Source organism: Micropterus salmoides, unplaced genomic scaffold (assembly GCF_014851395.1).
Source record: "Micropterus salmoides isolate LMB-PRFRI ecotype aquatic unplaced genomic scaffold, ASM1485139v1 Ms_hic_scaffold_20, whole genome shotgun sequence".
NCBI classification, from domain to species: domain Eukaryota; kingdom Metazoa; phylum Chordata; class Actinopteri; order Centrarchiformes; family Centrarchidae; genus Micropterus; species Micropterus salmoides.
Genome location: NW_024041151.1, coordinates 11832238 through 11859588, shown reverse-complemented (window position 1 = coordinate 11859588; position 27351 = coordinate 11832238). Strand labels below are relative to the sequence as shown.

Genomic DNA, 27351 nt, shown 5'->3' with positions numbered 1-27351 from the left:
GCAAGTCAGTCTTGAACTTGAGCTTTGTGGTCTGTGATGAGATCAAAACAGTCTGCAGAGTGAGGGCATGTTGAGTAACTTTTCTTACACTAAATAGTGTGGGTTTCATTGCAATAGAGTTTAGTTTTGATGGTTTGTGTTGAATTTTTGGTAAAATAATTTAAATAGACAGCACACATAAACAGTAGACATTTATTGATAGGTGACATATAAACAGTGTTCACTGACTTAAGTTCTCCAAACGCTCTTCATTCTACATTGAGATGCAGAGTTAATACACATGCAGATACACATTTAAAAACCCGGTGAAAGCCTGACAGTTTAGAAACTGTCTCATACAGTGGAGCACTTTCATACAGAGGAGCCTCCACACACAGGCTCGGCTGTTCCTCGGAGGCTGCTCGGCTCCAAATATACAGTTCAAAAAAGCCTCCAGCACAAGTTCTCCTTGTCCTCCTCCAACCCGGGAGTCCAGAAATGCAACCTTTAGTATACAAAAGAGTCTTCTTAGATTGCTAATATTAATGAGTAACAATATCCTGTATGCCATGGATAGAGGAATAAATGATAACTGGTGATTATGTGGGGGAAAAAAAGCAGTAAACAAATCAGAAACAGTATGACACAACGGTACAGCATACTGAAACAGCATTCTGTAGCTGCTGGTACTCGTAATATTGCATATTTCTACACATTTAATGATTTATTTTACGTGACAAGAGTTCCCCAAAGAGAACACGGAGTGTAGTGTCTTCACACAGTCCTTTTCCAGTCATTTTTCAGTGTCTAAGTGCCTCCCACGCAGACCAGCCAACTGATTAACTGTCATTACTGGCCGCCAGCTGTAGTCACAGCTTTTTCCAGCATAGCAGCAATTTATTTTGCGCTGTGCAGGCAATAGTGCTAAGTGAAAGGTTACAAGTAGATGTGGCTCCATGCCATTTGGAAAAAAACGTGCTTTTGCCAACACAGAACCAGCTGAACGCTCATCTCCAAACTTTGTGTTTACCATAAATCCAGGACAGCATCTTCTTTGTTATGAAGCTTCCTCCAAGTTTCAGACAAGGCTGCACTTTAAAAGGAAGGTGCATACTCCTGTGCTCCTTTGTGATCTAACACTGCTTTTACCCAGATATATCCTTCCTTTGAACAGGCCTCAGTCATGTCCAGCATAGAGGGACCTCCTATAGCATGCTGCCGTCGCTGTGAGACAAAAGGCAGCAGCTGTCACACAAAGGACAAAATCCCTCATGTTTATACAATTCCCAGACTTGTGGTTGCACACGTACTCACACACACACACACGCTCCTCATACAGCATTGGTATGTGGTTGCTCTGTTGAGTCTGCTTTTAAGGGTGTGTGTGTTGCACTGGTGTCCATCATACTGAGCTTCTCTGTCCCGTTCCTTGGTTCTTCCCTCCGTCTTCTCCTCTGCCAACACGATCTGCACCTGCGACTGACAAAGAATACAAAAACATGTTATACACACAGGATTGCATTTCATGCAGCAGTAACAGCAAAAGCAGTTCTATAATCACCTTAGTTTTTAAATGAACAGCCTTCTTACAGGACTCCCTTGTAAAAGAGACTGTGTCTCAATGAGACATTTCCTGTTTAAATAAACAGGAACTGTTTATATACATATAAATATATATATACATATAGATATAGCTAAGCTAAGCTTGAAACAGGGGAAAACAGTTAGCCTTACTCTTTCCAAAGGTAAGAAAATACACCTACCAGCTCCTCTAACACTCACTAATTAGCATGTCATACCTCGTTTGTTTCATGCATACAAAAAATATACTATAAAAATGACCTTAGCTTAAAGGAGCTTCTTTTAGTTGAGCCACTGCAGCCCTTTACATTTCCTGCGATTGAATACTGACTATGGCTGACTGTAAAAGCAGTCACGTCTGGCTGTATTTTAGCTGTGAAGGTAATAATGACGCTGCGTGTGATATGTGTGCAAAGACAGTGAAATACTTTGGCAACACCGCAAACTTCGCTAAACTTCTGAGATTAAGTCAAAATAATATAATAATAATATGATGTTATTAAGCGTTATTTTTATTATAATTAAAGAATATGGCAGTAGTTTGATGTCTTGTCATTATGCAGCTATTATTTGGAATTGGTAAGCCTACAGCCTGCTCTTCATTTCCCTCATAAATACAGAAACGGGAGGAGGAGGAGGTCACATAAAACTAGAAATAAAATATATAAAAAGTATTGGTATTGGTATCGGTATCGGCAAAACCAGCCTGGGTATTACTTGGTATTGGACTGTATAGGAATAAAGTGGCATTGCACATCACTAGTTGGAGCACCTCCACAGCATGGATGGACATGAAACTCTCCCGGGGTTGTATAATGAGTACAAAAGATTGACTGTGTTTGAAAAGATCTGGTGTTTTAATGAAAAGCCGAAGCCTGTGTTCATAAAAACTTTCAAGGAAGAAGAAGTTAACGATGAATTCTTTGGTGCACTTTGGCAAAAAACATCCAATTACACATCAGAAGTGAAAGACAAATATTAAGCTGTTGGGAAAACTGTTTTTTACTTTTGGATTCTTAAGAGTGGTATCTATCTTCTCATCAAAATTTTACTTAGACAGCAAATAAGCATATTTCCAAGCGCTGTCCTGTTCATTTCAAATGGAATGTGATAATTGAACAACTGGTTTTACTAAGTGTAGTTCCCAAAATGTCTAACTATTCCTTTGAGTACATTTTATACATCAATAGTTTTTTGTGTCATTTGAGCACAAGGGCTTACTGTGAACAAATGCAGATGAAAACAATAAGAAGAATGAGGAAGATGAGCCCAGTGATGATACAGGCGATTATGATTTGTCGTTTCTCTCCTATCTGCGAGTCCAGGTCCACATATTCACACCTGGCACCAATGTAACCATGCAGACACCTTAGAGAAAGAAAGAAAAAAAATGACTCATGACATCGCCTTGTCTGCTTCCCTACATATGTTTGGACTAAACCTGCAGAACTTTAGTCTCCCCTTTCTGAGAGTGAGAGTAATTGTCAGCCTTGCAATGGAATAGCAATTGTCAATCGTGCCTATGACATATAGGCTTTGCCATAGTTGCTGCTGTTGCTCCCCCCCTTCAGCTCTGGCAAATCATTCATTGCTAGTTGGCATAAAACACATCACTTTGCCAGTGCAGAAATGTCACCAATAACCCCATACTCAAAAAAACTCATACAGTAACAGACACAAACAGCTAAACTGCCAGTTTCATCTGTTATGTTTTCCTCTGCCTTTGCTGTCAAGCTCCTAACTTTGCATTTCTCCTTCCCGTCCTTTTTACAGCTACAGCTGTCTTTCTTATCTCAATTTTCTCAATCATGATTATTATCTCTACGCCGCTCACCTACAAGACGGTGCCTTCTGCTCTTTAATGTAACGACAGTCCCCGTGGATGCAGTAGTTTGTTAGTTCCTCTGGACATTTTGAGAAGTGACCATTCAGTGTGTCTGCTGGAGAAAAGAAATGACAGTATTTTACATTTGTTTCAGAATGAAGGTGTTCAAAAACATTTCGGTGAAAGTTCACAGTATACTAATAAACAGCGAAAGGTAGGTGCTTCTTATATTGTTAGATATTTTGGGAAACATTCAACTCTCCTTGCTGAGAGATAGATGAGAAGATTGATACCACTGTGCTGTTGTTGGCTGGTTAGCTTAGCTTAGCTTAATTTAGCATTAAGAATTGAAACAGGGAAACAGCTTGCGTAGGGTCTGTCTGAAGGTAACAAAATCCAACAACAAGCACCTCTTAACCTCACTAAGAGTGATAACATGTCATAACACAGTTTTCTCCTGTTGCATGAATCTTCTCAAATAACTTTAAAATCAAGAAAGTGATAACGCTTATTTCCCAAAATACTATTTCTGTAGCTGTCAGGTTCTGCCAGCTTACTTCTTTGACTTACGTGCTCACCTTCTAGCATGACCTGATATATAAATAGACTGTTTGCAATACGATCCAGAGAGGAGTCCTTATTAATCATTGCCAGGAAAAGCTTAGCGTCATCATGGTCTCATTAACCACGTGTCTCAATTAATAGCATTCTTACTACTTACTTCATACTAAATGAAACACATGCAACGGTGGGATATAGTTACAACACAATTCCCAGCTTTGCACACACACACATACACACACACACACACACTATTACACACTATTACACACCATTACACACCCTAACACAGCTGCTAGGAAGCCATAATGCTTAACTTCCAATTCCACATAGTGCTTTTTATACAACAGGTTGCCACTATCTTTACAACCCATTCCCACGAGAGCGTCTTTGAAAATGAGCTTGTAAAAGAATACTGCCATTCAGGTGACATCAGTGAGAGCGCCTCAGTTGTTAGCTGAAACATGAGGTCCAGCTTGCTGCCATGACCTCATTGTAGAAAAGAAAAATATCCAGTTACAACATTCAAAGATTAATATGTTGGAAAACACGTTTATTGGCTTTCATGAAGAGAGTTAGCTTAGACGAGAACATTGATGTCACTCCTATAGTTGCTATTTTTGAAGTTAAAGCCAGAAGTTGCCTAGTTTAGCTTAGCGTAACTCTGGAAACAACTAGCTTGGAAAGGAATAAAAACATCACCTACGCCAACTAATTAATGTGTTATATCTTTCTATATTGTTGAGTGATGTTTACCGCTGTGTCCAGTCTTGCTGGTTGTAGCACCTTCAGATTTAGCTTAGAGAGTGGTATCAATCTTAAAAAGTTGCTCTCTGCAAGAAATCAAAGAATCATGTGTCTAAACATTTAGATTTTAAAAAGTGAATTGTCAGAAAGCAGACATATTGTTGTTTTCGCCTCTGATGCTGTCAAACAAAGAAAAAGATATTTTTTGGAAACAAAATCAGAAACATGTTTGCCTTAGTGTAATGGTGAATAGCAGTCAAAATAGGCCTAAACACACAAATCCTGTGAAAGTAGGAGTGTTTGCATGTTTACAACCACATCTGTGCTTTGCCCATTCTTCAATTAAAAACTCAAAGCAACCATTTATGACACGCGCAAAGGGAGCCGCCCTCGCCTCTTGTGCATGATCTACTGTACCTGTGCAATTGTCTCTGTTGCCATGGCGATGACAGTGGGACACAGTCCGATTGGCAGACTCGTCGGTGGCGTTCCATTCTGCCAGGGAGTATTTGCATAAGGCCAGAGCTGCAGCCAGAAACACAAACAAAAAGACAATCAAACACGTACACACTCACAACAAACTATGCACGTGCACAATATGCAAACATTTGAAGCAGATTTGCACATTCCACCTACAGTGTATTATCTACGTTAGAGACGACAGGAGGGTCAAAAACACAGGATCACAAGTTACTGGCGATAGCTGCTGAGTCATGATGCCAGCCAGCCTTATAGGGTTGGAGAAAGTGGCATTTTCTCTCGGTCACGCCCACTTCTGTTGCTCAGACACACACACACACACACACACACACACTGCTCTAAACTAAAAACTACCCTGGTCACTCTTAAGATCAGTTTTAATTACTTAAATTTGACCACAGTCTGTGAAAACCTAAACAAATAGTCCTACTGAATGAGGGTTTTACAATGAGTTGCCAAATGGCATATTTTCATTCCATATTAGGGAAGCCTGTTTTGACAATGATTAGTAATTACAGTGGATCTATTGCTGATTTATGAACTCCTCATTCAATAATTAACCAACATTGAATCTGCTGTACAAATATAGCTCAGTAGGGAGAGCACTGTCTTCAAACCTGCTTTGGCTGCAAGGCACATGGATGTGTGCCTTCAGTCAAAACAATATGGAATTTATTCATCCAGTGGCATTTGTAACATGATATAGTTGACAACAGGAATGTAAATGTGTTTGTCTGAAGTTGCCAAAAGCTTATCCTAAAGCAAGCCTTCTGTTTGCAACCAATAAGTAGGGAAGGTGAACACTGAAAGGTATAAAATAACGATAAATCTTACCTGTTGCTATTCCTAGATAGAGTCTGTATGCCTTGGCCATCTCCTCACTTGATAAAAGAGCTCATCCGACACATGAAAGTTCAGCGTCATTGACAAATGGGAGTGAAACTGAATCGATCCTTTCTCGGAGGTCAATGGCTTTTGAAACAAGGGTGCAAGTTCCCCAACTGTGTGTTGTATTGTGGTCCTTCATTGATGGCAGCAAGATTCATAGTCATCCAGGAAAGCTTGAGGTTATGACCAAAGCAGAGACACACACACACAGCTCAAAGTGCCTCCATGGACTCCAACTGAACTGCACCACAGTTGAGTGAGGTTAGAAAACAGGGGGGTGGCACTGAAATCCAACTCTGCTCTCTGCTCCCCGCCCACACCTTTAAAGGAAAATACGACTCCATTGAAATACTCAGGTTATTTCCGCATCAAACAACAACTGCTCCTTTATAGCTGGGTTTCCTTTTCTTAAGAATGAAGTGACAGGTGGAATGTTCATTGACAAGGACAGCAGCTTGTTAAACAGCATGTCACTGATATTACAAAATGTGTATTTTTCATTGCATTGGAGGAACATGCCAACATAGTACTTGTTTTGCAGGTTCCCTGGGCCAACAGAAAGTAGATCAATGTAGGAAGACTGACAAAACCAGCCAATCCACCCCTCACTGCCCCATCTCCATAAACAGCCAGCCAGTAGAAATTGTTCAGCTTCATGTACCTTGGCATCTCTGTGGACAATAAACTGAGTTTTGATCACCACATCAAAGACATCCACAGACGCTGTCCACAAAGACTTTTTGTCATACGTAAACTCAGGACTCTTTCAGTCAAACCACACCAACTGCTTCTCCTGTACCTTAGTATCATTGAACCCATCCTCTTGTACTGTGCTACCTGCTGCTTCACCATGCTCTCTCTCACCAATAGGAATAAGCTTCTTAAAATCACTAACACCTCCTCCAAAATAATAGGTCTCCCAACCTGCCAGCCCTCATTAATACTGCCAGTGCTCGTAGAGCAAGTACAAAATCCCAGCAGCCCTCTCTACTCATGCTTCACCCTTCTCCAATCTGGCCGTAGATACAGACAGCTGCTCTAGGCTTTGGAAAAAAGCGTCAGCTAAATGAATAAATGTAATGTAATATGTACACTATGTGTTGTTTGTGTGCAGAATTCATGGTGAAGGTGTTCTTTGTACAGATTGTGAAAACAAATTTCCTCCACTGAGGACAAAAAAGAATTAATCTAAATGAAATACACTGCAGCAACATCTGCACTTCTTAATGGTGCCGACTCCTACAGAGTATGAATCAACAATCAAAAAAATTGAATGGGAAAAGTTCAAATAGCTACAACTAATACCTGTACTTTACTTAAGTATTTCCATTTTATACTTCACTATTGATCAGTAAAAATTGTACTTTCAGGTCAGTCTACATTTTGATGAATGAACCAACACCCTCTGGAGAGTCTCAGTTGTCTAGATACCTGGAAACAGACCCCACACAACGGTGATGGCATGTAGTTTGCTGAACAAACAATCTTTCCAACAGTGTAGTTAAAACCAAGATATCAAGGTCACAAAGAGGCTTTTCTCTAAACTCTTCTTAACAAAACAACAGAATCTAGCTTACATCCAGCATATCAAGGAAATGAGACATCCCAAGGTCTGATGATAATCTTTCCGACTAGACAGCAAACCTCCTCACATTCCTGGCAGAGAAGGTAAAAGGCCAGCGTCAGATAACCATGGCAATGCAGAATATCCTGCATTTGTACCTAAAATTAAAACTTTCTACCACAACTACATTTCAGAGGGAATTGTTGTACTTTTTACTCCACTACATTTATCGGACAGCTGCAGTACCAAATTCCTTTCCAAATTAACAAATTATAATCTTATAAAAGATAAAGCATTGTCACAGATTTAACCACCTAACAGCTTAAGAAATTAAAATATGCTCCACTTCAGCGAGCTACTACCGCAAAATGTAATGCATCAGTGATAAAGATCTTACTATAAGATAAAATATGTAATAGTATAACATTCACATGAACAATGTTTTCTAAATTAATATTATTTAGAAAAGATCACTTTGACTACTTCTTCTACCACTGCCTAATATTTCTGTTCTGACCAGCAGATGGCATATGTTGACACATTCCCTCAATAATTAAATGCATATTGTTTACATTTATATTATATATATATATATATATATATATATATATATATATATATATATATATATATATATATATATATATATTGTACTCTTGGTTTCTGCTTTCACCATTGATTTTTTCCGAACCTGCGTATGTCCAGCCCGATAACATGTACTGAGACAACACAACAGTTATGGTCAGGTTTATAATTAAACCAACCTCTCTCATGCCTTTCCTGTGATTTAATCTGCTTATGAGAAACAGGCCACTTATGTGAGACAGGAAAGAACATGAAAAAAGAGAAAGAGTGTTTGTATGCCATGCCAAAAAAAGCTGTGCACGGATTTGTTTAATTTGCACATGGATGCAATAGCAAAAGAGAAAACTGCAAAGACAGGAACCAAAATGAAATCTATCTAGATATGTATGTACTGCATCTACCCCTGTGAGCTGCCCAGTACTTACCACACAGATAGCTTTATTTTCCTCTGCTGGTCCAGGGGAAGCGATTTTGAATGGGTTGACATGCACTACCTGTGCACTTTTATAGAGCGACAGCATAGCAAAATGTTGATGATGGATGTTGGCATCACCTCATCTCCTGCAGGGCAATCTGAAACTCCTGACAGTGATGGGAAAGCAGGAGGAGGGTGTCTCAAAAACCTATCACAAGTCTTACCACTGACCACGGCCAGCGTCTCTGATGGGTGTGGTCAGAAGTTGCACCTGTTGCTGCACCCAGCAATGATGTGAGGGTGTGCTGATACACCCATGTGTACACTTTTACGTCACAAGATTTTCAGCTGTTGTTAAAGTGCTCTGCATGTTAGTTCTTAAAATGAGGGCAGGACGTTGATTGAACTCATATTGTGACGTGTGAAATGTGTTGACGTTTAACAAAAAAAGCATAAATTCCAAACATGTGAAATTTGTGTATCTGAACTTTGAAATTTTGAATGCAGGACTTTATTTTGATTGCAGTGACAATATTTGCAATTTATTCATTCTTATCTGCAACAGTCTGGCTAATACTATAATAATTTTTAAAGCCTTTCCATTGAAAAGGAGTTTTACATTTGAATTCAAAACCTCCCTGTAATGTAACATAAAGGCCTATATGAACACTAATTAAAGTGGAATACTTAAAACAGTACACTTATGGTAAATATACTATGTCTATTATTGTAAGTAAAGGTTTTACTATCTTCAGAAATATATGCTAATACTACATGATACTTTGTGTAAAGTTACACATTACACTAATAATTAACAAAATAAATTAAAATAAAATTTTATATATATATATATATATATATTATTAAGCACATGTAGAAATATACTAGAAATATATAAAAGGTTAGTACATTATAGATACATACAAAACACAGCTTAAGTACATTTTTTATTGTTTTACTATTAACATTTCAGATACATTGTATATTTTTTATCGTTGGTGAAAAACAGTTTTCCATCACTGAAAGGGATCTATTGATGTTAAAAATTGAAGTTTGTCACTCTGGTCACTTATTTAAAGCAAGTTGAGCTCCAGAACAGAATATACTGCAGCCACAGTAACTAAATATAAATAGTATGGAAAGCCCTCTTCTGTCAGACCTCATGCATTTTGCAAGTTATTTGGGTGTGAAAATTGATGTGAATCAGCTTCACATTGCTCTCTGGTTTCTGTCTCTGAGAGAGTTTCTCATTTCCACATACAGATAATGTTAACTTTCTGCATCTCACTCTCTTACTGCTCATTCTCATGCAGGTAGGGTCAAAAAGGAGGAACATCTGATGCTCCCAGTGTGGTATATGAACAAAGGTTGTTAGGAAAGGAGGCTTCAAAATGAGCAAACTATTGAGACTCGTCCAAGAACAGAGTACTGAGGAAAAGGAAGTGACAAAGTAGAGAGCTGGCTCATGACTGGACCTCTTTTAGGCTGATCTAGTGGGTTTCTTGGGGCGATTGTGTACAGTTTTAAATATATAACTTCCATTTAATACAGAATATATAGAAATAAATAAAGCTTAAAAGAAAAACAAACATGGACTTAACTGAACACACTTAGATTAAATGGACAACATGATTCATAATATCCCACACTATGGTGATTCATGTTTTATTTCTAGCATAGCCTTGAGCTTGTAAATAAGTTCCAAAACTTTTAAAAGCTTGAAGGCGGGGGGAAGTGTAAGTCTCTGTTGAGTGTCTTTGCAGTTTTGAACAGGAAGACCCAGTTTCCTCTCTCTGGCTGTGCTCCTAACTTAGACTGAACATCAGGAAGCTTTGACGCCACAAGATTCCAAGGCGTAATTTAGAGTCCGGCTATAAACATCCGCTTTGTATAGATGATCACTTTATGACTCTGCCAATGGTCACTGTATATAACAGAGATCCTACTCACACAGATTTCAAAAGTTATTAAAGTAGATGAAGATGTAGGAGGTGTATGTAAAGTATTTTCAAAAAATAAACATGATATGGCTAAACAGTAATGTAGTAAAACATGACATTTATTTGAAATATATATATGTATGTAAAAACTAATTTTCACAAAAAAAGGTTAAAAACAAAATGGAATTCCTCGCTCCTGTGAGATGCCACAGTTGTGTCCACTTCTTCTACTTCCTCTGCAAAAAGTGCAACATGTATTTATTTCTGAATTAACATTCCGCTATAATAATAAGAATAGGTGTCACTTTCAAAGTAAAAGGCTGTAAATGTGGATTCTGACCTTCACACTACAGCACAGGAGCGTGGTTCTCTAAAGGGGTTGCTGCCTGTGGGGACGCCGACGAGCAGGGCGTCTTTGCCTGCATTCTGCAGACAGTACTGCTGGAGCTCTGCAGCCGCCTGGGACACCTGGGAACACAAACACACACATATTTATTCATATTAGTGACCTTTACAATAATAACTATTTATGTAATAGTTTTAAAGCATTGATCAATGGTTTTATTAATTGTTCATGAAGCTTTGCTTTATACATAATCCATTATTAAGAATAACTTTTGGGTTGTGGACAATACTCAGCTAACTATTTAATTTATTTGGGAGACCCCTCCAATGAACTGTTTGACCACTCACCTTCTAGAAAAGGGAGGATGCATCTGGTACAAATCCCTTTATAAAGAACTTATTAACATTTACCACAGCAGACTTGATGGGTTACTGTAGGAACCATTTGTTAATGATTTATTAACATTTGTTCATGCAGATGACATATTTTTGCTGATATTAGAAATTGAGACGCACAAGACCCTTTATTAATTACTTATTAACATTTATAACTGCAGACAGGATGTTATTAGAAATGGAGAAACATGTGACCCTTATTAATGACTTACTAACAAGGAGGGGTCTTACTAATGAACTAAAGAGCAAAGACGACAAAGCAAGTTTTATGTTTGTAGAGGATTTTCCACCATTGCATGCTTATAAACCATTTTTAAAATGTGACTTATTGGAAAGTTGTTTCTTTTATTCACAGGGATTATGTATCAACATCACTGTAAATAAGCCAAAGGACTAATTTTCAACTGTTGGCCAGTTGAAAATTAGCCTTTAAAACAACAATGAAACAAAGTCATGTAAAAGGCAGCCCTAAAAGAAGATAAAAAGCTAATATATATATATATGTATGTATATGTGTATATATTATAATACATCGTCACATCAGACAAGTTGTCTGGGAAGAGAACACATTTTCCCATCATCCTCAAAATTCACAACATGACTGTGTTTTATGATACTTTATGAAGCAGTATTGAATGACCATGGTGTAACAAGACAAGAAGGTGGCTGATGAATATATTATATAAAATAAAAGCAAAGCATTATACAGTGGCATGTTGAATCTTAGAGGCGGGTGCTTTTTCATTGTACATATTTCATAAATATTACAAATCAAGTACCTAAACTCTCACGTCCTTTAAAGAGACAATCTTTTTCTGTCTTCTGTTCTTTTCTTTACCTTGATTCTCTCCACGCTGGCCTCGAGCTTCAGTTGTTCCACCAGCCGTCGCATGTTGGATAAATTGGAATTTGAGGTCATGTTGGTAGAAATAGTTTTGGAGAGAGTAATTCCTTGTAAAAAAAAAAGTCCCTTCAGTCTTTTAACACAGCAGTTGAGTCCACTAATGGGCAGCAAATGCTCAGGAAGAAAGAGCGGCCGGGTTTCTTTCCAAATGACCTCAGTACTCTCCACTAAAGCAACACGGAGAGAAGCACACTAACCTACAACTGTACTTGGTGGACACACTTTAAAGTTGTTTTAGTTCTGTATTCTAAATGTGAAGTTAAACTGGATTTAGATATATTACACCATCCTACTCAGACTCCAACATGCCAAAAGTATTAAGACATATTATTTTGCATGGATTTGTAGTAATCTTTTCTGTAATTGCTTAGCAATGCTGATTTCTGTTTGTTTTGGTGCAAAAAGTGAGAAATACATCATACCTCACTCAGACTTTAAGCTACACCACAGATACAGAAAATTACTTTGAGAGATGGGAAAGGTATATACACAGAGAGAAACAAATAATATATGGGATGTGGAACTTGGAAGAGGTTGGAAGACATTATGGAAAAGGGGGAGAACGGAGATAGAGGACAAGTGAGAAGAACAGTAGAAGTGGAAGTAGACAAGAGGAGGAAGGAAGGAAGAGGAAGCGAAAGTAGGGAGCGACAAAGGAGGTGGAAATGGAGAAAAGTAGAGACCGAATAAAGAACAAGAGGAAGAAGAATGAAGGCAGACATTGAGCTGGAGGATGGGGAGAATAAAAAGAAGGAGGACAAGGGGGAGGTAAAGGAGGAGGAGTAAATTGAATGGGAGGAGGTGAAGATGAACGATGGCAGGAGGAAAGAGGGCAACAGCAATGCAGAGGAATGAAAAAGAAGGACAAAAAAGGATGATGAGGACAAATTCACTCTCCTCCCTTGTCTTTCTCACCTTCTGTCTCTTGTTTTACTTCATACATGCTACTACAAATGGGAGGACACGGGAAATGTGGAAGATGTCAAGGGCGAAGAGGAGGAGAAAAGTTGTAGCAAAAAGGAGGACTTGATTAATAAAATTAAATTATAGCCCTCTCTACAGTTTGTTTCCCTCTGAATTAGGAGTTTTTGTACAAAAATGCAGGTATCCACATACTTTTAGTCATGCAGTGTATGTTGACCTTCAGTCTGGAAAACAATATTTTTTACAGTAGGTTGTGAATTTCAAGCAATTAAGCTTACCAGATCTACAAATTGTTTAAGTAACACAGTGTATGATCTTGGTTATTGAAACATTACAAATTGGACAAAGTTGAATATTTAATTCATAACATGCCAAATCACAATTCATGTCTTACAAGTTAACATTAAACAAGCTTAGTTAGCAATAAGGTTCAGGATATTCAAAGTTTGTATAGTCTGAACCTCATTGCTACAAAATCAAGATCCAGATTTTTAGAGTCTTTAAAATAAAAAAAATAAAAAACGTTACTTTTATTGTTTCAAAACAGATTACAAATAAACCAGATGTGATGGGAAAGGCAAACTAACAAAATCTACCACTTCCACATTTGACGCCTGCGAATGTCTGCAGCCAGATTTTCTCCAGAGAAACTACAGAACAAAACAAAAAATGTGACTGATGTTGACATCATTAATGGTGTATTGTGTTGAAATGGCTAAAATATTGTGGACAGACAGACCCTCATTTATTGACCCCCATGTGATTTTTTTTTTTAATGGGTGGAATAGACATATTACTATACCTTGTGATTTTTATTATAGTTCTTACCAGTTAAACTTTCTGCTTTCCACCAACAAAACATTCTCTATTTTAAGTTCATATACTGTATATATACATAATATAACAGACACATATCGCTTAGTAGAAAATTTGTGTACATTGTAGAGCAATAAGGATCCAAAGGAATTGTTGCTGTTACTCATTTTATGGATGATAATGGCGGCAGTTCTGTGAGAGTGCTCCAATAACTATATAAGAAAAGTTATATAATTATAGTTAATTAATCATAATTAAGATGATTTGTGATGAATAAGACATGAAAATGAGCCTTGTTTGTTTGTACTTTTAATGTCGAAAAAAAAAACCCCACACACCAGCAGCACGTAATGCAGCTCTGCGCATGCGCTCGCCCGGGTTGCCTGAAAGTGCCGTGAGACGTCGTGCAGCAGTTGAACTGGAAATTACTAGCATACGAACAGCGTTTGAATGCAGCTTTCCCCCCTGAAACCCCACATGGCTAATGAATTACAACACAGTCTTCTTGTTTCCTCATTGGTCCGCAAGTGATTAACAGGATTGGCTGTAAGTAGCTTTTGCAGAAAGGTAAACAATACAGGAAAGCAGGAGAAGCTCTTTTAGACAACCGGCACTTCTTCTGACCGACGTTCAGGTGTTGAAACTCGGGAAATATGAGCTAAAGCGACACAGAGCTGTCAAATTTCCCTGACTCTTTAGTTTGAAGTGTGTGCAGGAGACTTTTGCAGACATGGTAGAGGTGTTTACCGGGCGGACACTCCTGAATAAAGACGGGGATTTCGTCGAACCTGAAGAGGCGTTGAGAAATAAAGTGGTAGGGATCTACTTTTCTGCAGGATGGTGTCCGCCTTGTCGAGACTTTACACCCATCCTGTGTGATTTCTACACGGAACTGGTTGAAGAAAGCGAGCCTCCTGCTCAGTTTGAAATAGTTTTTGTCTCCTCTGACAAGTCGACAGATGATATGGTTGCATATTATCATGATATGCACGGAGACTGGCTGGCTCTGCCCTGGACGGATGATTACAAACAGTAAGTCTTAAAATCTAATGAAAAGTCAATAGAGGTTTGGTTATTTGACTTTTAATGTGTATGAAAGTGCCTTTTAGCGGCTTCACCTTCATTTAAATATTCTACACCAACATTTTAAACTCTATTCAATGTCTCAAAAACACAATTAGCTGCACTTGGCTGTGCTTTATTTGTCTTATCTTATTAGGATTTAACACTATTGTCTGTACAACCCATTAGCCTGTGCTCCATCTTATGTAAAATGCTTATGAGGGTCACCCTCTCAGGGATTAGGTTTATATACAGAGCAGACAATCTGCCTCCCACAGCTGAGAGGGTGGCTTTAAGATTGATCTGTTCAATTTTAAGATTATGGTTTATTTAATTTTATTTCAAATAGGTTTGTCACTCATTGTTTAGGACCCATGTTGGATTGTTTTTTCCCCATGTTATTTATTTTTTGTTTTTAAAACAAGGGGACATGTGTGTTATGTTTATGTTGTTTATTATAGAATAAAATCAAAATCAGATCTGTACCTGTGGATGTATAGTAGCTTTATGCTTGTCCTCTTAGATACAAATGTTCAGGTGAAACATCAGTGGTGGCCTCAGATTTTAAGTAAAAGTAGCAATACCACAATAAAAGTCCTGCATTCAGGTTGAAGAACAGGTAAATGTTTTTAAAGTATCAGAAGTACTCCATTGTGAAGCAAAAAATGGCCCCTGTCAGTGTTATGTTGTTGTGTATTATATAATATTTGATTATAATTAATCATGCACTAATGTGTAAGCAGCATTTTATGTCTTCATGTTGTATCTGGTCAAAAGGAAGGTAATACAATAATATAATACATTTTTAGGATATACTGCTTCATCATTAAACCAGTAACAATGCTATGGCTGCAACTAACAGTTATATTTATTATTGATTAATCTGCTGATTACATTCTGGATAAATCAATCTCATAGTTTATAAAATGTTAGAAAATGGTGACATATATTCATCCCAGTTTCCAGAGGCATGGTGACATTTTCAGATGTTTCATTTTGTCTGATCAACAGTTCAGACCCCCAAAATATTCATTCTACGCTTGTGTAAGAGTAAGAAACCAGCAAAAATGAACACTTGAGATGCTGGAACCAGAAATATTTGGATCGATCGATCGATCAAATAATCAGTTGATCCGCTGATTATTTCAGCTTTACTTTTTTGTGTATGTAATATTTTAATATTATAGCTGTTCAAGGAGAAGCTAATTATAAAAAATCCTTTTAAATAATGTTTAGTGCTGTGTAGTAAATCAATAACAATATAAAATCTATAATATTTAAACTAATCCTATGAAATGAAAATCTGTAAGGTGTCTTGTACTTACAGGTGTAAAATAAATGTAGTGGAGTAAAAAGTACAATGTTTCCTTCTGAAGTGTAGTGAAGTACAGAAGGTGCATTAAATGGAAATATGAAAGTAAAGTATGAGAGCTGATACGATTAGTTGATTAGTAGATTTGTCGATTGACAAGTTAATTTTTAACTATTTAGATTTTTCTCTTAATCATTTCAGGTATTTTTTTCAGACCCCAACCTCTGAATGGTGAGAATATGCCATATTTGTCACACAGTAAACAGATATCTTTGGGTTTCGGACTGATGGTCTGATAAAACACGCACTGGGCTCCTGTAAATTATAATGAGCATATTTCTCTAATTGCAGACATTGTATAAACGAATTATAGGTAGAATTATTCAAAATAAAAATATTTCTTCTAAAAATTCCCTAATCAGTATATATTTTCTCAAAGCTGATAAAATAAGAGTCTGTAATGAATCCTGTAGCTATAGCTGTCAAATGTAGTGGAGTGAAAAGTATTTCTCTCTGAGAAGTAGACATTTAAAAATCGTATGAAATGGAGGAAGTATCTTAGATTTGTACTTTTGGACTGTACCTGAGTAAATATGCTTATTACATTCCACCACTGTGTATAAAATATTACATTAGATTAGATTCTACATCATTGCCATTGCACAGAGTACACATACTGATACAATAAAATGCACTTACTATGCATATATATATACACTCTTAAAGTACAGAAGTCCTATAAATGGAAATGTTAAATTACAAGTATCTCAGATCTGAAACATAAGTTCTGTATGTGAGTAAATGTAATGTATGTTCCACCACTGCCGTATGATGTTTTTTCGTGAAGTAGAAGAAACAAAGAAGCAGTTTTTACAGGTGTCTTTTTGTAATAAATCTGCATCTCTTTTCTCCCTCAGCGAGCTGAAGCAGCGCTACAACATCACTGCAGTGCCCAAACTAGTGATTGTGAAGGAGAACGGCGACGTGATCACAGACAAGGGCAGGAAACAGATCAGAGACCGAGGCCTGTCTTGCTTCCGGTCCTGGTTGGACGCTGCAGAGATCTTTCAGAACTTTAAGGGTTAAAAAAAAAAACAACAACGATGAGGAACCATGTCAACTCATCTTTTAGAGAGGTGAACAAAACCAAAGTAAAATATTTTGACTTTAGTTCAGTGGTCTCCAGCCTGGGGCCTCCTTCATATTAAACAATCTGAGAAGGAAAAACCTTACTTTGGTTGAATTGCTCACAAGTCATGCTTTTTTTGTACAAGTAGATGTTGATTTGTTATAAGGGGTCACGTCTCAAAAAAGTTGGGAAACATTGCTTTAGTTGCTGACTTTGACCAAACATCCTATGCATTTAACAAAACTCAGGCGTGTCCATTGTGGTTCACAGGTGAGAAATGCTCTGCTGTAGTTTCTCAATTTATTGAAAAATATGTTCGTTGATGTTCTTTATAAGCTAGTGCACTAAACAGCTAAACCTTGCCTATATTAAGTGGATATCCTCTCTCCAGAGAGCTTGCTTTTGTATATTTAAGGTTTGACTTGTAGTTCTACTTTGAGCTGCTTGTATATTTTTGTATTTTATTTTTTATGAGTTGTTAAGACCGTTATTATTTAAAAATATATAAATATTCTCTGATTATTTTCTGAGATTTATTGTCATTGTCTGTTTTATCTCACATTTCTGTTTAAGTGTCAAAGAGCCTCTGTGTGAGTCCCATGTTTTATGAACAAAGTGAGCCCCTGTTGCCTTGTTAAGATGCAGAAAGCCCACAGGGCATTGTGCTGGCACATTCACATCCGTGGTCTTAATTGCCTTTTTCCCCTTGTGCATGCTGACACTGCTGTTAACACTTTGTACATAAAACATCCACCAGGCATGATGACATTATGATGAGTCTGCACAGGCCAGTCTTTCCAGGTCTGTCTGCTTTGTAATATTAAATGCAACGAGTCTTCAAAGAACACGTAATATATAATATATATAACATGTAACTGGAGGCTTCATTCAGGAATAAAATAAAAAAATATAATAGAAAATAAACAAAATAAAATGTAAAAATATGATAAAATGACACTTGATGTATTATGACATCCAGGAAAAACTGAACTGCATTGATCTAAAATCATTCCTTTGGTGCACTTTTGTGGAAGGTTGCAGTTTCACAGCCAACCATGTGGGGTCACTATTTTGTCATATATGAGAATATGGTGTTTAAATAATGTCAGTTTTATCTAGAAGTAGGACAGTTTACCTCACTCACTCACTTGCTGACAGGTATGATCAATATAGAGGACTAAAGGTGTTTGAGCTTTGACACAAATTATATTTTGTTAAAGTGTTTGGAGGGGATCGCTCAGGTCTTGTGGTCTATCATCTGGTCGTATGGGAGAGTTTGAAGCCAGCAGTTGCAGCCTCATCTATCCATGTATGCATTTTTCCCTCATCTGACAGTCTGTCTATCTTGTTATAGGTCTAAATGGAAATTACTTTAACCTGGTGGGTGTGAGTGTGTGTCATGACGTGAGGTCAAAGGTCAAAATGACCTGTTCTGGCTCTATAGACCAAAAACATGAATGTGGCTCATTAATCGTTTCAGAAGTAAGAGTTAAGGTGTGAGTAAGTTACTCTAACTTTATTAAAAGTAAATGAGTCATTTACAAATGGCTTATAGATCAGTTATAAGTCATTAATAGAACAGTTGGAGAGCGTAGATACAGTTTTGTGTTCTGTAAACACAGTGTTGGAAAGTAAGTACATTTACTAAAGTACAATTTTGAGATACTATATTTAAGTATTTCCATGTTATGCTACTTCATACTTCTCCTAAAAATATACTTTTTACTCCACTTATTTGACTGCCAACCTGTCCAGGGTGTGTAAGCTGGGATTGGCTCCAGCCTCCGCAACCCTGTATGCAGGATAAGCGGTTGACGATGGATGGATGGATGGACTCTTATTTGGTAACTTTAGATACTAATTACTTTATATATAATTCAAATATAATCAAAACATATACATTATGATATAGGTTAAAATAAGACTTTGTTGATCCCCTTGGGGAAATTCACAAAAACAGCAGGCTAAATAATTTATGTCAGTAAAATGAAATCCACCTTTACCAGCTGCAACATTAAAGTGATGTAGCCTATACATTTGTGTTTCAATAGGCCTAATCATAATCCAATAATATATTCTAAAGTGGTACTTTTGGTACTTCTACACTGTGGTATTGCTATTTTAAATATCTGAGCTGACTACTCCTTCCACCAGTGTGTAATGGTAATAAAGATAAAGTAGTGAAATTCAATTTTTACTTAAGCAAAACTGACACATAGGTCTCAAATATAGGTCACCACACAATTAAGCCTACAACTAAAATCCACATGAATTTGTTTATTTATTTCTGTATTTAGGGCCTTCTTTCAGTTCCTTCTTCCTTCAGTTTACATTAAGATCTTTATGTCGACTTCACATTTATTGGAGTCAGTCGGACTTCTTGTTGGCTCTGGAAATGAAAGGCAGGAGTGTTTCCTGCTGCTGTAACGACGTCTTGAATCAACTAACAAGGCTGTCTTTATGTGAGAGCAGAGAAGGAGGGAGGCAGAGAGCTGGGTGGACCGGCGGACCCTGCACGGAGAGAGCGCTAGTGTCAAACACACTACGGTAATCAACACATCTTCCCCTCCAAACCTTCAAAATAAGACGCGTATTTGCTGATAAATTGATGAGGAGTTTTATCTAAAGTTTCCAAGTTCATCACAAGATTAACTGTGAATAAGGTCAGATCACAGTGAACTGCGCTGAAATTTTTAGGATGGATTAACACATGCTTTGGCTGTATCATTTGTCTATGGGGAGCATTGACCCAAATGTTTGGAGGTCTCTTTATGATTTTTCATAGTTTATTATAAACATAATTTTGAATTTATGACATTAAATAAGTCCAATACAATAAAAGACACATTTCTTTCTGTTTGGGGTCTCTATACACACGAATGATCATGTGTTCTGTATCTGTGGTTAGTGTTGACTTATGTAACACTACTGCTCCCAAATAAGTCTTTTTGGATTTCTATTTTTGGATGTTTAGGAGGTCTAACAGGGCACAGTTCGACCTTTCTGTGGTCAAATTGTTACCAGTGAGGATATCACACTCAAAGAACATTAAACACACAGAATATGAGGACACTGTCCTTCATGATTTTAGGGTAGATTACTCAATGAAAGTCAAAAATAATTATATGTTTATGTATGCAAATAACAAATAATAGGCTAACTTTACCTAATTTCCCTTTCACTTTTTTTAGGATGGGCTAAATGAAATTAATTAATTTTTTTTCAATTACATTACATTTACATTTGCAATTATAATAGTTTAGTGTCAAAAAATAAGTTTTAGTGAATCGAAGTAATTTACATAACCTACATAAATTAAATTACAGCAATGAAGACGATAATGTTGTGCTTTCTGGGTGAGGCTTTCGGCAGGTATTGGAGGGTCAAAGAAGTCTTTATTGCAACTCCAGTATCCTACTGTAGACTAATTTAGCTTAATATATATAATCAGCAGTTCAGGCAATTAAGTAAGGTTCATTCGTTAACTTTCTGAGAGTTAGATAAGAAGATACCTGCTCTCCTGACTTGAAAAGGTAAAGCTACAGCTAGCCACCAGTTAGCTTAGCTTAGCATAAAGACTGGAAGCAGTGAGAAACAGCTAGCCTGGAACTAGAGGTAACTGGATTCAGTAGCTTTCAGTAACTTCATGGAGCCCGCAAGTTGCCTGTTAGCTCCATGGTGACAACAAGAAATATTCATAACCACTGTTAAAACTGAAAAATTGTTTTACACCTGTTAAATCAGTTTTCTGTTGGTCTATGGATTAAACAAACCCTGGATCTAGACTAATGTGTTAGCATAATTAGTGAGCTTCAGAGTTGTTTCGCCCCACTTTATAAGTAACAGTCAAGCTAACATTAACGTTTAACCACTCAGCAAGAAAGCTAAAACATTTCATGGTTAACTCTGGGTCATACTAAACTTCACACACAAGTTATTTAAACCAGCTAAAATGTATAAAAACATATAGAGACATCTAAATCCAGCATCATGAAACAGGTAACGTTAGAGCCTAACATTAGCTAACGTTATCAAATAACAGTTTATCTATTTAACGTTAAACCTCTTAATATATGTGTGAATTAACCAGGATAGAGCAGTGTGCTTCATTTGGCGTTTCAGACTTTTATCAGGTACAACGTTATTGTATTTATTTTGAAGGCAGCACTCCTCATGTTCCGGTGCTATTGTGACTCTCTGGCAGGTTTCACGCTACTCGGCGGTACAAACGCTCACACCCGCTCCTGCTCTCCGCAAGTGTCGGCTGTAGACCGATGGAGGGCTGCGGGACAGGACCGCAGCTTTGGGACAAAACAAAACCTCCACTCAGGATGGACTAAAGCAACGACTGCAGGAACAAGAGGTAAGCTGGCCGGGTGAGAGGGCACGTTAACACTGTGAGTAGCCTGCTGATAATGTAGAAATCATAATCACAAAATCTCAACAGTGCGCATGTGGTGATTCTCAACCTGCTCAGTGGTAACTGTAAGTTTGCTCTATTTATAGGATAAATGAAAAAACAGCTATCAGTTGTAAGTAAATAAAGTATTATATATATTCTCCCACAATGGACTTTACTTTCACTATGAAAGCAGACACTGGCAAAAATGTGTCTAAATATGTGTATAACTTCCTTTTCTGTGTTGAAGTGCTTGTTTGTTTTCACTGAGAACTGTGCTTAATTCATTTCATATTCATCCATTGAGTGTATACAAACCTTTCTGACATATTTAATATAAATAAAAAACATTTTTGGAAAATATTATAAAAGACCAGCCAAGTCATACATCTGTGAGTCATGTTTTCAGGTCACCTGAAAGCAAAATCTCATTATGGAATAAAATAAATAAAAAATAAAATAAAATAAAAACGCCCACACTAATTTGTAGTGGGTAGACCCGGATAATGAAATTACAGGCACTCAGTGAAAGTGCAGGCTTCTTTTCCACAGTGTTCTTCTGCATCTCACCCACATCCACACATGCATACAGTACACAGCATTGTGAGCGAGCTGGAGGTTTTATCAGGAAAATGTCTCTAATCCTGCTTAGTGCACTCACTAACAGGCACCTAGCACCCCTGAAATATTTGGTTTGCAAGCTGGCAGAGTTGCTTTTCTCATATTGGAAGAATGAAACTGGAGATTATGTGGAATTTGAGGTTGTTTAGCAAGCAGAGAAGAGAAAGACCTTGAGTGTAGTGTACACACAAAGGGTAAATTACTGTATATGCCTTAAAGCCTATGTATGAGTGATTAACTAAAGAAATTGATGTGATACATTTCGACATATATGTGCTTCCTGTGCCTGGAAGATAAAGCTCAAAATGCGTGTGTCCTACATGTGTGTTTAGTGCATACCTATTGTGTGTGTGTGTGTTAGTACTTTGTGTTGCTGTGCAGACCGCATGTATTCTCATGTTTCACAGATCAGATAACAGAATCTCTCAGGACATTCACACAGTAACATCCCTGCAGCATATTGACAAATTACCCCTGACGATATTACAGTTGCCCATGCTCATTTAGATAATGCTGGTTTATAAAAATCTATTAAATTAAATGGAGAGCTTATGTATGGCACTGAAAGGTATATTGCCTCTAGGGCTTACTGTCAGTTTCACTCACGTAAACTAGAATGAATGGTCCTTAGCAGAGACTGGAGCTGGTGCAGTCATGATAATTGCTGTAAAAAAGACTTGTTTTAACTGCTAAAAGCCAAACCACAAGCTGTACACCTTTACGGAAGAGGCTCCAGTTGAGAAATGTTACAGTTCAGCCTGTTAGTAATGTCTGTGTGGTGGTTTACTGTCCGGGGAGAAGACAGAAGTAAGAAGCTCTGGCCCTGACTGAACTTCTGGCATTTGTTAACATCTTTCACAACTCATTTGCCAAACGTTTCCGTAGGATACTTTCAGTTGCAAAAGTGACCAGAATTGCAAAGTGCATGATGTGCACTTATGACGGTTATGATGGTGCGTTGCAGGCTGAGAATGGCTGAGACAAACAGATTTGTGGGCACACTGGGTTTATTTATTTTGTGTCAAACTCAATTTCTTTGCTCACTTGCCATCTCTATTATCAGCTATTCACAATGTTCACCATCAGCAACTGTGAATCATGTGTCAGAGGGACTGTGTTATTATACAAACTAAGATTTATTATATTGCACCATAATTACACAGAGATGAGCTATGCCCTATCAGAATTATACTGTGTATACTTTTTTATTGTGTTTTGCGGACTGAGGAAGCACCCAGTAACCTCCCCTCCCTACACAGACTTACAGTATATGGCACATTGTATAATTGGGTGTTGGCTGTTATTGTGTCATTGGTTTGTGGAAGGGATCAATCACTTTTTTTGACTCATACAACCACTAAAATCAATGTTTGTGTTCCCAGCTGTTCATTTTGGATAGAAATCACAGTAATTTTTTTGTGATGGCAGACAGATTCTGTCTTTAAATGCTAGCAAAGCACTTCTCCATATTCCCGATAAGGGCCAGACACATACTGGAGATTTAAAGCCACATTATCCCCATTTAAGAAAGATTGTTAATATAGTATATATCTGCTGATAAACACATAACATAAACAAACATTTTGATAAGGATCCTTTTTAATTTGGTTATGCATCGCTATGCACTTGTTATTTAATGGCCATTAACATATACGCAAATATATATGTGATAATAAGCTTGAAGTCTGACGTATCGCATGTACAGCCCAGCCAGTACTGCATATATGAGGGCAATAACAATATTGACATTTGAGAGTTTAAAAAATATAGTAACAGACTTTTCTTTACCAGAACATAACATTTTTGGACCCTGCCTGTTAGATGGGATCAACTTCAGCCCCCCGTGACCCTGCAAAGGATAAGCAGTTATAGATAATGGATGGATGGATGGATTTTTCCGTCCGTCTGTCTACTTTCTCTACTGCTGCAATGACCCATTTTCCCCATGGGGCCCATTAAAGTTTCATCTGATGCAATCTAACCCAAGTGTGTGAAGATACCAGACAATTTGGGAACCAACAGAGAGAAAGCTAGAGGTGTGGGGGGGTGGTGGTGGTGGTGGTGGTGGTGGGGGGGGGTGATGAATGCTAACACGGCCTGCTTGTTGTGAAGTAGAGGATTGTAATGTGGTGGTTTTTTAAGGGCCTTCCAGATGGCACATTGACAGGAAGGTTCCGGAGAAACCGGCCCCTAATGAATGGGAGGGAGGATCACCTGAGGGGACAAGAGACATCAAAGAAACCTTTCTCTACTTCTCGCTCCATCTTTTCCTGACTTCTCTTTGCTCTTCAGTTTCTCCTCACACCACATATCAGATCTTCGCTGCTTAATAGTTCCCTCTAGTAATCTGTGGGTATAGCTGACTCTCTCACCAGCCTCCTTTTTTTCACTCATTTTTAAATTTATCTTAATTAATCTCTCCTCTTCCTCTCCCTCTCGTTTTCTTCCCTAGAGGACATTTCTCATTTTTATATTGAGCGAGCTGGAGGGCAGGTTCTGACAGAGCTGTCGGAGAAGAAGAATCCCATAACATTCACCGAGGCCAACATACACGTAAACTCATTAACATCCTTGACCTGTAGCAAATACACAGCCCACTAGAGGCTGTAGGAAGACAGGATCGAGAGACGCAGACAGCGTCGAGCAGCGTTTAAACATGCACGGTCCTGTGGTTTCTCAGGTTATTTGTAATGATCACGGAGGCCACTTAGAGAGAGTGGGTGTGTATGGGAGGAGTGGGTGCTGTTTAACAGAGGTTAAAAAGAAGGCAGAGTTGCCATAACAGCTGTTTTGCATGTTTTAGCCCAATGAAGTTCACTTTACATATTAACTAATCATTTTGCCAACCACTGCAATTAAGAAAATTTAATGTACTATGTTTTAGGCATCTATTGGTTTCCAGGAATTACTGTACAATGTGAACATCTCTTAGCAGCTTTTCCAAACTTTCTTTAGTTAACATAAAGTCTGCATAAATTTTTGTCAAAGTTACGCTGAGGTAATGTTCAAACCAGTCAACTATTACAGGAGAACTCCTTTAGTTTTACAAGACCAGCTTACTCATCATTAAGTGCTTGTCAGCCTGTGGAAACAGCTGTATAATGTTTCAGCAGCTTTGTTAAGTCTGTGATGATGTCATCAGGGGTTATCACAGCTTGGGATTTAAAGACTACACGTTTAAAACAAAAAGCCTTAGAGCAAGGGGTTTGATGTAAGATTGAGTGTGTTTGGAGCTCGACCGCTTACAGGGACTAATGTCAGACTAACATAACTTAAGATGGATTTATACAGTAGTTGATGCAAGGGGTTAACGAGAGTTTTGACATAATTACCTACTGTGTAAGAATTGATTTATAGTTCAATATTTCTCACATTCATAGCACCACTGCAGCACCAGACAGATGTATAGTACATGATCTGTCAGTATCGTGCTTTAATTCAGGTCATTACTAATATGAGACTGTTTCGTGCTTCAGAAACTTCTTGCAGTTGCCGTGTGGTATCTCTGTAGTCTCCATAGCCCCGATGTGTAGTTACATTTTTGAGAAGGTTCACATCAGCCACAGTGTAGCTACGTTGACTACATACGTAGGCTCCGTAACTATGCTTTTTGCCCTCTTAAAGGTTCAGTGTATAATATTTAGGAGGATCTATTGACAGAAACGCAATATAATATACCTATACATAACTATGTTTTCAGTGGTGTATAAAGAAGGTAATAAAAACATAATCAACCATTGTTTTTAAATTACCTTAGATTGAGCCATTTCTATCTACATACATTGCAGGTCCCCTTACATGGAGGTCGCCATGTTGCACTGCCATGTTTCTACAGTACAGCGCGTTTCGTCACTATGTTGAATACGTACGAAGAAGAAGAAGAAGAAGAAGAAGTAATGTTAGTAGTAGTAGTAGTAGTCGACTGGTTTAATAGAAGTAAGAAAGGAAGAGAAGAAAAATTTGGACAAATTGAGGACCACAAGTCCTCAATTTGAGACAGAGTGTGTCGGCCACCGTAGCTTCTCCTGCGCACTTGGTAACTGATGGTGCATTTATGTGGTGTTGGAATAATCAGAACCATTAATCTTTAATTTAAAAAGAGAAATAAAGTGTACATGGGACACAAAGAAGTATACAGAGTTTTGATTTGTGCAAAATCACACATTGTGGGTACATATTTTGCAGACATGTAATTTCTAATATGGTTAACAGTTTGATGTTCATGTAGAGTGAACTAGATGTCTGCGTGTTGTTTATATGCTGTATGTTGTGATAATGCTAATCCAACACATCTTTGTAGTAGCGTCCATGTTGAGTGCGTATTCCGACTTAAGAGCACATGAACACAAACTGAAGTCGGAAGCATGACTTTACAACTCTGTAAGTGGGACCATCCGAGGAGCATGTGAATGCACCGTGAGCCGCCGGTTGCAATTCGCAACCCTCACCACGAGATGCCACTAAAACTTACGCACTGAACCTTTAATGGACAACTACAAATCTTGCTTTAGCTTTGGCTGTGCAGATTTCAACCATCTTTATTACCATCCCCCAGCTTTATGTAAGTGCAACACTAGATCAATCGAGTACCCCTTTAAACTGATTAACCTTTTGAACTGGAATGTGAAAATGGTCAGCAAAAATGTAAAATGTAGTTAAAGGGCTAAAACATTCAAACACACTCATAAGATCCTTCAAAGCAGATATACAGTATCTTCTCTGTGGGTTTGTGGTCTATTTCCTGCCATTTCACCCACTCTCTCTCACTCAACTAATGCATCTACAAAATCCATCTGCCTTTGAATAGAGTGTACACTGTTTGGTCTTAGTGGATACGTAATTCCTGGCCTGTTTGAGATTGAAAATATTAAATACCAG

General features: G+C 37.8%; 4 protein-coding genes across 7 annotated transcripts in view; 2 read left to right on the top strand and 2 right to left on the bottom strand.

The window, feature by feature from the left end:
- Positions 1-178: 178 nt before the first annotated feature.
- btc (betacellulin, epidermal growth factor family member) lies at positions 179-6339 on the bottom strand. Of its 3 annotated transcripts, XM_038733817.1 has the most exons (6): positions 6008-6337; positions 5111-5218; positions 3395-3500; positions 2782-2928; positions 1294-1458; positions 179-1203 (listed from the first exon to the last, which is right to left on the bottom strand). In XM_038733817.1, the coding sequence occupies exons 1-5, from the start codon at positions 6045-6047 to the stop codon at positions 1311-1313; spliced, it is 549 nt and encodes a 182-aa protein (XP_038589745.1). In that variant the 5' UTR covers positions 6048-6337; the 3' UTR covers positions 179-1203; positions 1294-1310. The 3 variants fall into 3 exon arrangements, with proteins under 3 accessions (XP_038589745.1, XP_038589746.1, XP_038589744.1); XM_038733818.1 differs by having other exon boundaries at positions 179-1458; positions 3395-3497; positions 6008-6339; XM_038733816.1 differs by having other exon boundaries at positions 179-1458; positions 6008-6335.
- Positions 6340-9559: 3220 nt separating this feature from the next.
- gng10 (guanine nucleotide binding protein (G protein), gamma 10) lies at positions 9560-12349 on the bottom strand. The gene is made up of 3 exons (XM_038733819.1): positions 12145-12349; positions 10906-11033; positions 9560-10801 (listed from the first exon to the last, which is right to left on the bottom strand). The coding sequence occupies exons 1-2, from the start codon at positions 12223-12225 to the stop codon at positions 10908-10910; spliced, it is 207 nt and encodes a 68-aa protein (XP_038589747.1). The 5' UTR covers positions 12226-12349; the 3' UTR covers positions 9560-10801; positions 10906-10907.
- A 2331-nt stretch (positions 12350-14680) lies between these two features.
- Positions 14681-17972, top strand: nxnl2 (nucleoredoxin like 2). The gene is made up of 2 exons (XM_038734601.1): positions 14681-14982; positions 17242-17972. The coding sequence occupies exons 1-2, from the start codon at positions 14681-14683 to the stop codon at positions 17408-17410; spliced, it is 471 nt and encodes a 156-aa protein (XP_038590529.1). The 3' UTR covers positions 17411-17972.
- A 2911-nt stretch (positions 17973-20883) lies between these two features.
- Positions 20884-27351, top strand: part of csgalnact1a (chondroitin sulfate N-acetylgalactosaminyltransferase 1a) — a 31547-nt gene continuing 25079 nt past the window's right edge. Inside the window, exons 1-3 of one of the 2 annotated variants that reach the window (XM_038733879.1) lie at positions 20884-20986; positions 21658-21816; positions 21960-21985. The gene's annotated coding sequence lies outside the window, so the exon portion shown is untranslated. The remainder of the gene's footprint in view (positions 20987-21657; positions 21817-21959; positions 21986-27351) is intronic. The other variant, XM_038733878.1, reaches the window with a different exon arrangement.

Coding starts and splice junctions, on each gene's coding strand:
- btc (XM_038733817.1), bottom strand. CDS start 6,047: ATGGCCAAGGCATACAGACTCTATCTAGGAATAGCAACAG. Junction 5,219..6,007: donor CTATCTAGGAATAGCAACAG/GTAAGATTTATC, acceptor TTCTGGCTGCAG/CTCTGGCCTTATGCAAATAC. Junction 3,501..5,110: donor CAACAGAGACAATTGCACAG/GTACAGTAGATC, acceptor TCTTTTCTCCAG/CAGACACACTGAATGGTCAC.
- gng10 (XM_038733819.1), bottom strand. CDS start 12,225: ATGACCTCAAATTCCAATTTATCCAACATGCGACGGCTGGTGGAACAA. Junction 11,034..12,144: donor CCAGCGTGGAGAGAATCAAG/GTAAAGAAAAGA, acceptor TTGTGTTCCCAG/GTGTCCCAGGCGGCTGCAGA.
- nxnl2 (XM_038734601.1), top strand. CDS start 14,681: ATGGTAGAGGTGTTTACCGGGCGGACACTCCTGAATAAAGACGGGGAT. Junction 14,983..17,241: donor TGGACGGATGATTACAAACA/GTAAGTCTTAAA, acceptor TTTCTCCCTCAG/CGAGCTGAAGCAGCGCTACA.